We start from the raw sequence: 15550 nt of genomic DNA on the forward strand, positions 1-15550 counted from the left end.
TAATGAGACTTTGCTGTAACTCCTGTTTTCTTTCAATTAGTAAACAGGTCCTCCATTCAGGCCGCCCGCAAACCACAATACTCATTTTCCCAAAAGTGACACCCCCCCCCCCCCCCCCAACACCCACCACCCATTTCTGCCTGGAGACCCCCCCCCCCAAAAAAAAAAAAAAATAGCCAACCCCCCCTTGCCCTTAGCCTTCAACGTCCCACATTGGGTCTTGGCATCCAGGAACATTCAGGATACTCAGGCTCCTCCCCCGACCTCCTGCGCACACACCCATTTGATTGTGATTGACAGCGTCTTTGTTCCTTTGTGTGGAGCTGTCGCCTCTGATGAAGACACATACACGGAGCTGAGGCGCTGCACTCATTGTACCCTGCACAAACACCACAGGTCTGCGACCGGTTGCACTGTCCTCTGCTGCCGACGATGATGATGATGATGAGGCTCAGTGTGTGTTTGAGGCAGGTGAATGTGACCGGTCTGGACACTGCAGGAGGACAGGGAGTGTGTGTGTGTGTGTGTGTGTGTGTGCACAAAAACAACCTCATCCAAGCCAGACCCATCAGGCCTCACCCAGTATGGACCAGGGGGTCCAGGGTCCGGTGTGCTGAGGCCGGGGGCCAGCTGGAGAGGGAGGCTCGGGGCTGCGCAGTGTGTCTGAGGAGGCCGTCATTAGGGTTCACCCCTCCTCAGGGATGGGAACCAGGTCACATTCTCTCACACGGCACAAAGCAGAGTGTGTGTGTGTTCGTGTGTGTGTGTGATGGGCGGGGGGGGGGTTCAAGGGAGGGGTTTTGATGGGGGGGCAGGCCATGACCTCTTTATATCCATCAACAGATCACTAACTTGGCCCATAGACATGCTCATACAACACTTTCACACACACACACATGCATGCAAATACATGCTAATGCGCGCGTATGTGCACAGACCTGCACACTCATGAAATCTTTACAAACAAGTTTGTGCGCTTAATGCACTTTTCCCTCGTTTTTTTTTAACCCAGCAGCAAATATCTACAAGGGGTGAGAGAGGGATTATCACTTTGTGTATATTTTTCCCAAATTAGCCGCAAATAATCTTCGGTAAACATCACTGAACCAGTAAACTCATACAAACTCGCTGTGCAATGTACCTTCTAACCATGAACCACGAATGGGTCGTGGGAGATTTATTTAGTTAGTATTTATGTGTTTATGTCTAAAATAACATGCATCAATATAAGTTTTAATCGTCTGAACAAACATCTCTTGAAAACGACGTTAGCTGTCACAGATTTGGCTGTAAATGAATGCACAGATTGGTGTTGGGATTTGGGTCACGATATTCTGCCATCTTTGGGAAACACCGGCCTGTCCCACAGTCGGCCCCCCCTCCCCTCCCCGTCAGCTCGAGGGGGAAAATGCCCTTGAAACATCAGAAGTTGTCCTTGAAACTCACATGGATTTTAACGTCCACGTGAAGTAGATATAGTTAAGCTTTTCAAATCCGTTTGAAAACTCTTATAAAAGTGTTACAGGATTAGTGATTAAATACTGGATTATACTAATACTAGTTAACTGGAAACCAAACTGATCCTCTATTATGTCCTTTAAACTGTCATTAAAAGGTCTTAAATTTAATTTGGATAATCGTGGCAGACGAGGGAACAAGGTTTTTGCCAACATTTGTTAAAAACATGTTTTATTTATTTTATTGTATTTTATTGATGCTAAAACTGATACAAAATCAGTTTTCTGCAGCAAACAGAACCTGTTTTCAACCGTGTGTGACAATAAAGACTTGGAAATCACTCATGTGAATATGAATTTTACACTATGATTTATTGAATTTGTCCGTCTCAGGCCACAGAGGACAAAATTCCTTTACACGCTGGTCTCTGCTGATCCTGTGAAATCCACAGGTTACAACAGACCGTGGGGGAGGAGGAAAAAACAGTGAAACACCACCCCCTATTGGTAGAAAGGTTTCTTGCAGACAAGAAGAAAAACACAACAAACCCTCACACAGTCATAAAACATTATTCGATTTCACACAAAAAATCAAAAATATACATATGAGAGTAAATCAGATTTATTTCTAAATCAAGTTGTGAGATTAAAAAAAAAATCCTGACCGACCCGCTCATACATAGAACCTTTTAAGAACCAAAGAAAATCCAGTTTATAAAAATATGATTCAACAGCAGTTATGACCATGAGAACACTATGTAAGGCAAACATGAGATTAAGGGCACGACAACAATAAAAGCAGATAAATTCTTCCTGACTCTGTCTTTCATGTTATAGATACTCTAACGAGCCTGAGTGTAACGTTATTGAAGCCACAGAATATAGCTTTTTCTTTCTCCGCCGCTTTATTGTGTTTGTTTCTGTTATTATTTCTGGGTTTGTGTTTTTTTTTGTGCTTTGCAGTTTTTGTCCACGGGACTCAGATTCTCCCGAAACCAAAAAAATACGTACGGCAAATAAACCGAGGCCTTCTCTTCATAGAATGTATGTACAACGCGTGTCGTTTTTGTACTTGTTTGTGGAGAGTACACGAGGTCGAGCCTACGTACAAAATCTCTCTGTGCAAGTGTGCATGTAATCCAGGCAAAGCTTATCATGGCGGCAAAGGCACCTCCTCCTCCTCTCTCTCTCTCTCTCTCTCTCTCTCTCTCTCTCTCTCTCTCTCTCTCTCTCTCTCTCTCTCTCTCTCTCTCTCTCTCTCTCTCTCTCCAAGATACTGGTTCTAGTCTAACAAAACCACCCCAGAAAAACCCTCAGAGGAAAGAAAGGCACCGAGGTCGTAGTTGGGGGTCAAACAAAGGGAACTGGGGGGAAAGAGCAAAAGACTGGACGCTCTGGCTTCAGTTAGGTGAGATGGTGCGCCTCCGCAGGCAGCTGCACGTCAGGCACTTGAGGATGCTCATGGTTATGTGCATGAGAGGGCCGAAGTTAAAGAGCAGGTTGTAGAAGGTGTTGACGGACAGGCCGCCGGTCTCGTCCGCGTACTTCAAGGCCACGATGGGCGTGTAGAGGCTGTTGGTCAGGTTCCTGAAGCGAGGGCTGCTCGACTCGATGACCTTTTTAGTGCACTGTAGAACAAATGAGAGAAACGAGGAGTGATTTCATCGCTCTGTATTCGGCGTTACTTTTATGCTCCACTTGTCACTTCCTGCCTCTGTGATTACCTGCACCTGCGCTAACATGTCACACCTTTCTAATCGTGTCTCCTCCCCTCACTGTATAAAGTCTCCGTGTTCCTTTCTTTGGTTGCCAGTTCATCTTGGTCTTCTGTCAGTGTTCTAGGGTTCCTTTAGTAAGTTTCTTTAGTTTTTGACTTGACTTTAACTTGCTGGTTTTGTACCTCGGCCTGATTTCTCCTGTATAAACCTGGTTTTGCCTAAAGAGCTGATATTGTTTTGCTATAAACTCAGTGTCTGCATTCACAGTTCCAAGCCTGTGGAACAGTGAGATAAACAAACACACCCAGATAATGCAGTCGGGAGTCGAGTCATTAATTCATGTATAGAGCTCTGGACTTGGAACCAAAACAATGTCGTTTTGGCAGAGAAGACACAGAGTTAGAAACAGAATAAAGAAGTGTTTCCCCTTAACTGCGACTCAGGATGCTGAATGCATTCTGCTGATGAGCTTACCTTTCTTATTGCATGTATCTTATTGCAACGATACATGCTTTTATTGTGACATGTAAAGGTTTTCTTGAGTGGAACGAGGGAAGGTTTATCAGAAAGCTGGAATACTGGTTTCCCACAAAGAAACACTTTCACAATCTTGAGGAAGCAGTCACAACATCTCAAGATCAGAATAACTGTTGGAGCATCGTGTTTTTAAAACAGCTCAATAAGTTCCCTTAAAGTAATTCAAAATTGATTCTCAACATTGTGATGTTGATATTGGTATGAAGCTCCATCCCCAGACAAAGGCTGATACAAAAACAGTTGTCTCACTTTGGCTATGTCCTCAGGCGTTTGGCCCATGGCTTCAAAAATATCTATGGACGACGGCAGGTAGACGTCTTTAAAGTAACGAATGGTGTCCGCGTCCACTCCCGGATACTCCATCTTGGCCACGTCCTCCATCATCTTTGTCTCAAACTCGGTGTGCACCGGGCCGGGCTCGATCATGGACAACCTGAGGGGCAGACACAGGGACACAGAGTGAAGACAGATGTGAGGACAGAGACAGCGGGAGACGGAGGGCGGAGAGGCTAATCTACCGGATATTGAACTTCATCAGCTGCACGGCCATGCTCTCGCAGAATCCCTCCATGGCAAACTTGGAGGCGGTGTAAACATCGTTGAACACCACTCCTGACGAGACAAAGGACATTTCCACGCAATGAACATGTGTCGGGACAGAATATGAGAATCAGATTAGCGCCCTAGCTTGTCCTGGTAATCCCCACCCATCTGGCACTTTAACACGAGTTCAAACAAACACTGGAAAATGACCTGCAGCTGTTTGTAATCTGAGCAAACGCTAAGTACGTCAACATCACTGGAAATGTCAGCTATTATAAAGTAAATAAATACATGTATTCTATCTGTATTCTGACAGGCGGCTGCTGCTTTATATGCTTTATTGATTTTTTATTCTCAAAATAAACTGATTCACGGATTAATCGATATTGGAAGACAATCACAATATTTGTGTAATTAAATAACAATAATGCTAAAGACAAGAAATCGGGGATCAAATTCTTCTGTCTGTTTAATTTTCAAGTAATGAGTCTGGTGAGTGAAATTGGCAGGGAAGTCGCTTTAAACGCTGTATTTTTCCAATTAAGCGATCGATGTTTAAATCCAGAGTGTTGATAACCACATCTCGCGAGTCGTGGCAACGATACTGTGTCAATACTTTTGTTCCACCTACTATTACACGCTGAATGATTCACAGCTCAGTATGGGAGCGAGGTTTGAGTGAGATTTCAGACACTGTCCAACGACAACATGGGGTCGTAGACGTTTAGAATCACAGTAGACTCTCCTGCTGAGACAGCGTGGACGCCGGCTGCAGTTAAATGCCGCTTCTAATGTATATAACTCTTGCTTTTCAGTCAATAAAAGGAAGTAACTGCACTCAAAAATGACATACTATTGTGACCCAAGAGCAAATCTGTGTATAATATAACATTTCTATCATCCCTGTAGCACCCTATATTATTAAACTAGGCTATTTACATTTAAATTTTGAGTTATGATGTGACATTACTGCTGAAGTCCACATGTATCATACCTTGCAGGCCCATGACGCTGCTCATGACGACAATGTGTCCCGAACGCCTCTTCTTCATGTCCGGCATCACCTCCTTGATCATGCGGACGACGCCAAAGAAGTTGGTCTCGAACACTCTCTTCATCTCCTCGATGCTGATGCTCTCCACGGGTCCCAGGAGGCCCACGCCGGCGTTGTTGACTGACGAGAAGAAACACAAACAACACAGACACGTGACGGCCTGCTCGTATCTGCCGACAGCGCAGTGATGATGGGATATTATCCCCTGTGCTGTGTGTGTGTGTGTGTGTGTGTGTGTTTGGTGTTGTTGCTTGACGCTGCCACCAGATGTCAGCGTGACACAACAACACAGAGGCGTGACGCAACACTTTTCAGACAGCACCTTTTAACCAGACTCAAGGTTTGAACACAACAACTGAACGAGACGATGGGACAAAAGAAGCGAGTGTCCCTCAAACGTCTGGTGCTCGAGTTCACAGAGGAGAAGAAGAAGAAAACCTCCAGTACTGTGCTAAAGGACCGTGCACCACCAGCTTTGTTGTTTTTTATGCCTGACACAATCAGTGGGTTTGAATGGTTTTATGTTTTAGCAAGCTTTCCATGTCTTGAATAAACTTGGCGTTTAAAAGTTTAAATCAACCAGAGTCCATATTGATATTGTTCAAGTGTAAAAGTGGATAAATACTAAATACTTGCCACTTCAACCTGTCAAATCTGTTTATTTAAACTGTCAAACAGGTTTCTCCGTATCGTCTGAACATGTTCCAGTAGTGATTGAGAAAGACTTATACCATATGATCATTACAGAACTGCTGAAACAACAACACTGAAGTGACACAACCCGAAACAGCAACTGCTGCTGCCTGTTGACATCAAATTCAAAGACTTTCCAGGACCAGTTCCCCTCAAATTCAAGGACCGAATGTGCACACAGCTTAAGATGGGAGGGGCAACTTGTAAGTGCCGCTTCGCCCATGGCGTCCACGTTTATTGATTTGCATCTGGACAAATGATTGTCCTTGGGATCTTGGTCAAAGTGAGTCTTTGTAATGTTGGAATTTTTCATGCTGTCTGGTCATCATCGGCAAAAAATCAGCGTTCCTTTAAATCATAAGACTACAAATATTGACATGTCAATGTCATTAAAGAGACGTACCTTCATGTGTTACTAATCTAGGAACTGTTTAATTTAGCAAAAAGAAAAAATGGAGTGGACGGTTTTTAAGGGGGAGAAAATCCGTATCAAAGACCCAGTGAACAAGCAGAAGAGAAATGTGCTCAGATGAAAGTGCAGGGCTTATTTTCTGTTTTGGTGCAGAATCTCTTTGCCTGCTGGAATTTGAAGACTGTCCCGGCTCTCCTCCCCCCGCCTACTCACAATGTCAACTGCAAAACCACAAGGAGGACAGTGGAGCTGCAGCAGAGTCACAGCTCGGCTCACACACGAATCCTCAAAACCTGTGAACCAGCACAGTACTACGACTCTGTACTTTGACGTTTTTACTTTCATACTTGATAAGTATTGTAATATTTTCAGGCAGAGAGATTCGTGCTACTGTGGATCAGCGATACAGCTGGTTGTCTTCCAACCGGAGGGTCCTGGGTTTGATCCCCAGCTGTGCTTGTGTACATACCAATGTGTCCCTGGGCAAGACATTTAACCCCAAATTATTCGTGACAGCTGTGCTGGCAGTGTGAGAATGGCATTGACAGATGCATGATGACTGTGAGAATGGGTGAACGACCAAAAACTGTAGCGCTGCGTGGTCATCGAGACGAGAACGATGCGATGTACTGTAAATACAGAGCGATTCTCATGTTTGTGTTCCGGGTTTTACAGTCAGGCTGAATCTGTCGGCCACACTGCCTCAAAATGTCTCTGGGATTGGACAAAAGCATTTGTTGGAGACTAGATTTAAAGGGAAATTGGCTGTCTCTGCCAAAAACGCAGCCAACAAACTCTACCCATCCCAACATATCCCATGATGCATTGCACTCCAGAGTGTAACATGTTTGAAAGGAGATAACGGCCAACGACTACTAAAACTACTTAACTTTAAATACGGCTGCAACTCCGTTAAAAAAAAATCCCCCAAAGAAACAAGTGGCTTAAATATTTCCCCACAATGCATTGTACCACGTCCAGCTGCAGCGCGGTTGCTAGGCGACAGCAGTAAGACGATAGGGGAAATCTTTGGTGTCTACGTGCCCGACAAAGACCAATTCCTTTGTCGGGCACGTAGACCACAAAAGCCACGTAATTCAATTCTGGTTTCAAGTAAGTGGTCAAACAGGGGGACGCAGGTCAAGTTTCGGGTGAGTCCCACTCACTCAGGATATCAATATGGCGGTCTTTAACGTTACTGATGCACTGCTTGATCGACTCGTCGCTGCACACGTCCAGAGGCATCAGCGTCAGCGTCTTGCCGTACACGTCTCCCGCCGCGTCCACCAGCTTGTCCTTCTTCTTCAGGTCCCGCATGGTGGCAATAACTGGGGAGGGAGACACAGAGAAGTGGGGAAACTGTTACTGGACATGTGAGATGTTTAGATTCCCTCCAAGAAATTCCATCCGTTGCCTGTAAAAACGCAAAGACGCAAACGTGTGGAGGGACAAACAACTGGTCTGTTTTAAAGCTGCTGCCTGCAGTGTTTGGCTAACTCAAGGCTAACGTTTGGCTAACTTCCTGCTGTTAGCATCCCCTCCCCCCCATAGGTCTGCTTAAGTTTTAGATATCTCTTATTATATATATATATATATGTATATATATGTATATATATATACACATACATATATATATGTATATATATATATATACATATATATGTATATATAATATTTTCTTGGCGTGAGAAAGCTGGAAAATTTAAGTTCACGAACCACTTTCTGCTTGAACCACAGTCCATGGATTGGATTTTACATCCTGGCGCGCGGGAGTTGTTGATCCACTGTTGCCTCGGTGACTTCAAATGTATTATTTTGTGACGTTGGGTGTTTGAAAGTCTTCGTTTGGATTTACCTGAGCGACACAAACTAACCACACGAGGCAGCAGTAGAGCAGCAGCTCTTGTGTTGTGTGTGTGTGTCGAGCTAAAAACACAGTTCTTCTGAATGGGATTTGGTGTGAGAGAGAGGGAGAGAGAGAGAGAGAGAGAGAGAGAGAGAGCTCACTTCACTGTGTGATGACATATCATAGACTTAAACCGATGTAAAGTTGTTTAGGTGAGCCTTTTTGTAAAGAGGCTACAATGTGTTTTTCCCTGTTTACACTGAGGGAGCTGTCAGAGTTTAACGTGTAAACTCATTAAAGTGCATCACTGAGGGCAGCTTTAAGCACTTCCTCAAACACAAACACAGACAAAAACAACAGAAACAGATGAGCAGGTCACAGAGTTTCTAGGAAAGGGTCCACGCCTGTTTAGTTTACAGGTCACACAAGTGATTTCCTGTGAAGTGGGCAGCATTGACCTCGTCACGCCGCATGAATCTATCACGGCCGGAGACGGCGGCTATCAGCACACTGTTGCCTCAGCTTTCACGGTTCCTTTTCACGCTGTGCTCTGCTCAAACGTCACTGAGTGACATTATCTCGCAGAGAGACAGGAAGACAGTGCTGTTGCACAATGGCAATCAGTGGAGGTAAACAACCTCTCATTCACACGTTCATCTACCTGTTGTCCTGCACAGATAAAAGGCACTTTAATCTTGTCTGAACAGAGAAAGGGCCTGGATATGGAGACGCTGCTGTGCTGTGGAGAAAATGTTGTTTTAATGATGTGTTTTAATGAAGTTTTTCCCTTTTTAAATGTTGCTTTGCACAATGCTTAGTCTTTTAAAGTCTAATCTCATGATTTGAGGACCGGGTGTCCGTGAGGCAACAAAGAGATTTACGTATTGGTAGAGGAGTGAACAAGAGATCCATTGTTCCTTCAGGCTCCTACAGGAATTACTCTTGGGCAGCTTAAAACATTCTTGAATGAACCACACTGCGTTGCACACACAGAGGTCTTTTCGGGGTTTTCACCGAATTTGGAGCCTGTTGCTGCAACAGATTATTACTTTATGCACAATGTAATATTTAATCTCCGCTGGATTTCCTAAAACCCTGGGAAAACAGAGAGTGACTCGGCTTCATGGCTCAGAGGTGGCCTTATTGAAAACAGGTCACGACATGAGCAAAAAAAAAAAAAACAGACTCAAACCAGAGTTGAGGAGGCAGTTAATCACGTTTGTTTTGCTCCTCTATTTCAGTGTACTAAGTCCCACCAGATCCCAGATAAAGATAGAGACTTTAAAGCAACACTGGGCTACTTTGTGTTCACCTTTAAAGACCTTCAAATTAAATTTGACGGGTCACTGACTTCTGACACTCGTGAGCGAGTAGGAACACCGCGAAAGTGTGTGACAAGAAGGCGACATTATTTATGAATAGTTCCATAACAATGTATGAACATATTGTATATTAAGTGAAATGAAAGAGCAGGCTCTGTATTCAGTCTTCAGATCTCTGACGGGGAAGTTCAGACAGTGAGGGCTCCTCCTATTGGCTGTTCAATTAAATAATACATGTTCCTTCCGTGGAAAACGCTGCCGTTCCTGCATTGGTAGCATCTGCCTTCACTCCAAAGCAACCCTAGAAACTCAAACTATTCCAACAAGACGAGGCGTCAAAATGAACAGGTTTTTTTTGTTAAAAAGACTTTAAAAAGTTGTGAGGAATCCACTCACTGATCATGGTGTGTTTGCTACGGCGAGCGCTTCTTTTCCATAGGTCAGAAAACCCAGTGACGCATGCTTACATCTGGCTTTTGTCTGCAATAAATATCATCCACATTCACTCCTGGGTTAAATTACTCTGCAAGAAAATGCAGGTTCTTTTTTCTGTTCTGTTTTCAGGCTGCAAAAGACAGTCTGGTGACATTGTAATTCTGCCCTCTACGACTTTATTTCACGCAGCAAGACCCTGACCTAAGGTTCTTCTATTTTAATTCTGAAGCAATTAAACACTTGTGCAAACATGCTTAGTTGTAGAATATTCTGCCAATAAACCCCCCCCCAAATGGAACTTTAAAAAAGTATTACATGCAGGAGGAAACTAACGGCTAAAATGGGTATAACTGGGGGACGTGTGACTGTGCCCTCAAGGACCAACAGTCAATTATGTAATTCAGCATGAGGTCACAATAACGTTTCTTTTGTGGTTGCTTGGTGGGAATGAGTTTATAATGTCACTCTGTCCGAGGCTCATTAGCGTCTCTGCAGTGACACTAATGCTTTCTGAGAGACGCGCACCAATTGTAGCCTTGTCGTCTTTGCATTGTGCCATTTCTTTTATTACAAAGTAATCACAAGACAATCCAGAAGACTGAAGAAAAATATGGATTTCTATGGATTCAAAGAGTGTTGGAAACATTTTGGCTAATGTTGGCAAAACCATCCTAACATCTGAATCTGGATGAATCTGGATTCCCGTTCTGAAGATCTGACCGGCCCAAGACCTAAAACTAGCAGAAGAGACCATTTACTGCTCAAGAAAAGGATATTGTATAATATTCTTACTTCCGGGTTGGCCTCATGAAGCAGACAATGTGCATTTCATATATATATATTTTACGTGCACTACTGAAAAAACATGTAACATTATTGTTTGTATGGAGATTTAAATGCACAAGTCATGTGTTTTATGGCGTTACATAGTGTTGCTTTAACTTAAGTCTGTACAGTTACTTCAGTTTCAGAAGTTACACTATGATTAGGTAACAATGTACTCGAGTTTGAAGTCACAATAAAGGAGTGTGTGGTGGGAATGAGTCTGTAATGATAAGGCCTCTGGATCCTCAGTTCCCAGAGTGAACGACAGTGATGATTTCTGGGAGACGCGCACCAATCCAACACTTTAAAAAAGAAAAGTGGGACACCCGAACTAAGTCCACTGTGCAGCAATGAAGACTTCACACAAGGCCCCTGCTTCACAGTGAACCCTGCTTGTACAGGTCTCAAACTTTGTCCCCCTTTCAACACTCGCTCCACTGAGGGAACTAAAGGCACATTAGACACGGCACTAAACCGGAGCAGGCGCTTCACAATCCAGGGCGATAAAAGGGCGCTTTGTGCGGGAGAAGTCACTTGAAAGAGAACTGACAAGACTCTTCTTTTATGATCGCGCCTGGAAACTGTGCTTTCACATGATAATTGTTGACCCAGAGGAGCCACTGAGCCTCAGCGCTGACAACAACAAAAAAAAGGATATGGATCAGATCTCACCACGGGCTCGCTGTAATTTCAATGGAAACCCCAACACGAAATCCCTGATTATGCGCAGAGACTGAGCGTTATTGCGCACGAAAGTCGTGCGAAATGTGTGCGTAAAAGGAGCCCGGCGCAAAAGCGGGGTTCTCGTTGTGTTTTTCCGGGTAAACAGACCGGACACAGGCTCGCTCCTGATAGGCTCGAGGAGAGAAATAATGTAACAATGAAGCGCATTTACCGTGGTACCGCTTCTTCTCATCTTTGGCCAGCGTGACGGCGATTCGTAACCCGATGCCGGAGGAGCAGCCGGTGATCAGCACGACTTTCTGCCCGCTGCTGCTCGCCATGGTCCCGTCTGTCCGTCTGTCTGTGCGGGTGCTGTCCTTCTCTCTGCTCCGTGTGGCCGCTGCCTAGGGATCCTGCCACCGATCACTGGACTTTTAAAAAAGTAAATCGGATCATGCAGCCGCGGCAGCCATGTGAGCGTCTACTCCAGTCACATGTTCCACAGAGAGCAGAAGAAGAAAGGAAAAACAACACAATTCTGCGAATCCACACAGAAAAAAGGAAAAAAAAGACGTGGCATCACGAACAGCCCACCACCACAGGACGGGATTTAAAACTTGATTGGATCAGCCTGCCCCCAAAATCACGTTAATTCCTTTAAAATGTGTGGGCCAGACACGCGCGCGCACTCGTGCTACCTTGGGGGCAGAGCTTATGTGATTTCTGAGCTGTGACCCTGTCAACAAACACCTACAGTTTCCCCCATTCACTCTATCACTGCTCACGTTCTCATGCTAATTCATTCAAAATGAGATGAAGTTAAACTTTCATACATGATTTCTATTATAGTCCGAATCCCATTTATATATTATGGGTTTTAGAATAAAATTAAATGGTATTTTAACACTATCTCTTGTGTTTTGATCTTGTTTAGTATTTTTTTGTAACAATGCAAACTTTCTACACAGTGACCCTTTAATTATACAGTACTGCAGCAGTGCAGTTATGGTATTATTAAATAAGATAGTATTACAGTAATACCATGTTATTTCCAAAGTAATATCTAGGTAGTTGGATAGTTTTTACAGAAATCTCCTAATAATATAATACTTTATGTGTGTGTTTATATGTGAATAAAACTGACGTTTACCCTTATATTTGGTTGTCTGGTTTACAGTTTATATCAATAATCAAAGAAAAAGATAATTTTCTATTTATTACACTGTTATTTCATCTTTTAGAGTCTAATTGAGTTGACTTAGTGTGTCCACATTGAACATAGGATTTTCTCTATTCATTTCAATGGTATATTAAAGTTAAATAGGTCGTTTAACCACATTAAAAGTGTAACTCCTACCCTTCCTCTCACTTTTCCATGTTCACTTTGTGTTTACAGCCACTTAATGTGCTGCGTTGCACTGCCATCTGGTGGTGAGAAGCAGTATGGCACAGCTGAAATCAATCACTCATGGTTTCCCCCCTGAAATGGATTATTTCACCAACGCTTGGATTGAATCAACTGTGTCAGTTTTTTTTCTTTCTCTCCCGCCCCGAGTGAGAAGAATGGTGTGATGTTATCAGCGGTGGCTCGCTCTGTGTCTGACGGGTGACTAACGACAGTGAACTCTGCTCTTGATGGATGTTGTAAGAGGCCAAAGTGCCGCAGATAAGATCGGAAAGCAGACTTTTTTCCTGTCATGAGAGACAGAGTCTGCGGTGTTCGGGCCTGTTGCTAAAATGTGATGCAACGCTTTGCAAACGAAAAGCAAGGGAGCAATTTGCTCTGATACTATTTCTTGTGAATGAACTTATCGCGATGCACATGTTGTTGTGACAGTGTCCTGATAACCATTAAAGCTACAGTATGTAACACTTAGGAACATTTATTTGGCGACGTCGCTCGTTGCAGCTGAACGCAGCTCATTCTGGGAGTAATGAAAAACAACCGTTTATACAGTCGGGCGATTATACTTTGATTTTCTTTTTATAATAAATGATTTTGCCTCAATCTTACACACTGGAGCTTTAATAACAATGATTAATTGTCTCTGAATGTGATTCAACTGATGAGATTTAAACTCTGTTATCTTGTCTTTGTCTTTTATCAATCCTTAAATAGATAAGATTATCTATAAGATTGGTTTTAGACTCACCTTATAAAATCTAAACCTGCTAAAATCTTGGTCTACACTCTCTTAAGAATTATTGTACCACTTTTTGACGTCAGACTCTCTTTCCTCCTACAGATTTTCCTCAACAGTCTTTGGTGTAGAAGAGTGAGCAGTTTCCAAACTTCAGTTTACAATTAAAAAAAAAGGCTCTGTAACAGTGAGATAAAGATAGCAGCCATAGATCTTATGATAAGTGGCTAAAATCACTTTGAACTACACTTCAAAAACCCCTCAACAACACCTTAATGACACAGAACTGCTCTGCCCTTTAAAATAACATTCTCCAAACGTTTACATGGCAACGTGTTTACAAAGTGTGCACAGCATGGAAAAGACAAGCGGGCAAAGGAAAAGAGAGACCGCTCCACAGAGGGACTGGGGAGTGAGAAACAGGCCTGCGTCTCCCAGCCAGTGTTTCTCCTGAGGGAAAACTGAGGTTCCTTATGGACCCGGGCAAGTCAAGCCAAGTCAAACATACAATGTTTCCATTGCACATTTAAAAACAACATAAGCTGACCAAACAGCTTCAAAGGAAACATGTGTAGGTCAAGGAAAATAAAAATCAGCAAAGAACAAAAGCAGGAATCCATGGAGTTAAAAAGTAGAGGAGACTGTAACCAGGCCGGTGTGGTGAAGATTCTCTGAAAGTCTCTGTGGCTAGAGAACAAAACAATAGAGATTATGATAAGGTCAAAGGTTGACACCTGAAACAGTGGGAGTTGAGAGAGGTGAGGTTGCATGAGGGACTTGCACATTGTTCTCTGGACATTTCCTTTCCCAAAAGGCAGAAAAACATGTTTTATCTTTGTCTTTTAAAACAGAAAACTCAAATGATGTGTCCTTTTAAAACCTCCGTCTCCAGCACCAGAGTCCATTGACAAAAATGACGACACAGCAGCTGCTCTATTGCTGCATTCATCAGTAAGTTTATGTTACTTTGTTAAATCTGAATCTGAAGGCTGAGCAATATTTGATCTTGTTTTCTGTTCTTTATTTTTCTACTTGTTTATAATTCTAAAAGGGCCTTTTATATACATGTATATAGATGTGTGCTCTATTTATGACATTTTAATGTGTGCTTGTTATGCTTGCATAATAACAATAAAAAATCTTGAATCTTGAATCTTCAAATGACAAAGTCACAACTTGACTCCATGAGTTATTTCCTGAGGGGAATTTTGAAAATCAGTTCCATCAGCTGCTCCTGTGTTCTGTGCGGTAAAATAGTCGTTTCTGTCAACGGGCTTTGGTGCGGGAGCACGCGTGGTTCACAATCCTCACTTTACTGCTTGTTGTAAAAGGCTGTTGAACACAGTCTCAAGAACCTCATATAAAAATCCTGAATGATCCCTTTATAAAAAGCCTCATAGAGTGTGGACTGACTGACTGAGGGAGTTACAGTGGTCGAGGTGAGCGCTCGTAAAAGCAACGATGAACGAGCAGACACTTATTCCCACCATAACTTTGAAGAAGACAGTCATGAGCTGCTCTATCAACCACTGGGTTGATGGTGTGAATACAGGTTTTAAAAAAAAAAAAAAAAAAAAAATTATATGATGCATATATGACTCAACACATAAAGACAGATGATGAAAAATCTTTTTTCATAGACTACCAATTACCTCGTCTGATAAACTGTTGTTATTCCTGCCGCTGTCTCGCAAAGCTGATGCCTGCTTATTTAGAACATCCCCTATAAACCGTGACCCATTTCTTTCAGCGGCGGCCAGAGTTTTACAGCGAGATAATAAAAGAATATGATTTGCAGGGTCACCGACAGCGAGCGAAACCTGCACTGCGGTGACACTGACGTTTAGATATTTATGTGCGGCTGGCAGTTTGAGTGAAGGCAGGAAAGAAGTCACGTCTTGATT

At 43.1% G+C, this 15550-nt stretch overlaps 1 protein-coding gene across 1 annotated transcript; it reads right to left on the reverse strand.

Moving 5' to 3' along the window:
* Positions 1-1810: 1810 nt before the first annotated feature.
* Positions 1811-12186, reverse strand: rdh8a (retinol dehydrogenase 8a). The gene is made up of 6 exons (XM_058654171.1): positions 11738-12186; positions 7581-7742; positions 5250-5429; positions 4231-4324; positions 3962-4145; positions 1811-3085 (listed from the first exon to the last, which is right to left on the reverse strand). Exons 1-6 carry the CDS (start codon positions 11844-11846, stop codon positions 2858-2860), a joined length of 957 nt encoding a protein of 318 aa, XP_058510154.1. The 5' UTR covers positions 11847-12186; the 3' UTR covers positions 1811-2857.
* Positions 12187-15550: the final 3364 nt, after the last annotated feature.

This window comes from Solea solea, chromosome 16, assembly GCF_958295425.1.
Source record: "Solea solea chromosome 16, fSolSol10.1, whole genome shotgun sequence".
In the NCBI taxonomy this organism is placed as follows: Eukaryota; Metazoa; Chordata; class Actinopteri; order Pleuronectiformes; family Soleidae; genus Solea; species Solea solea.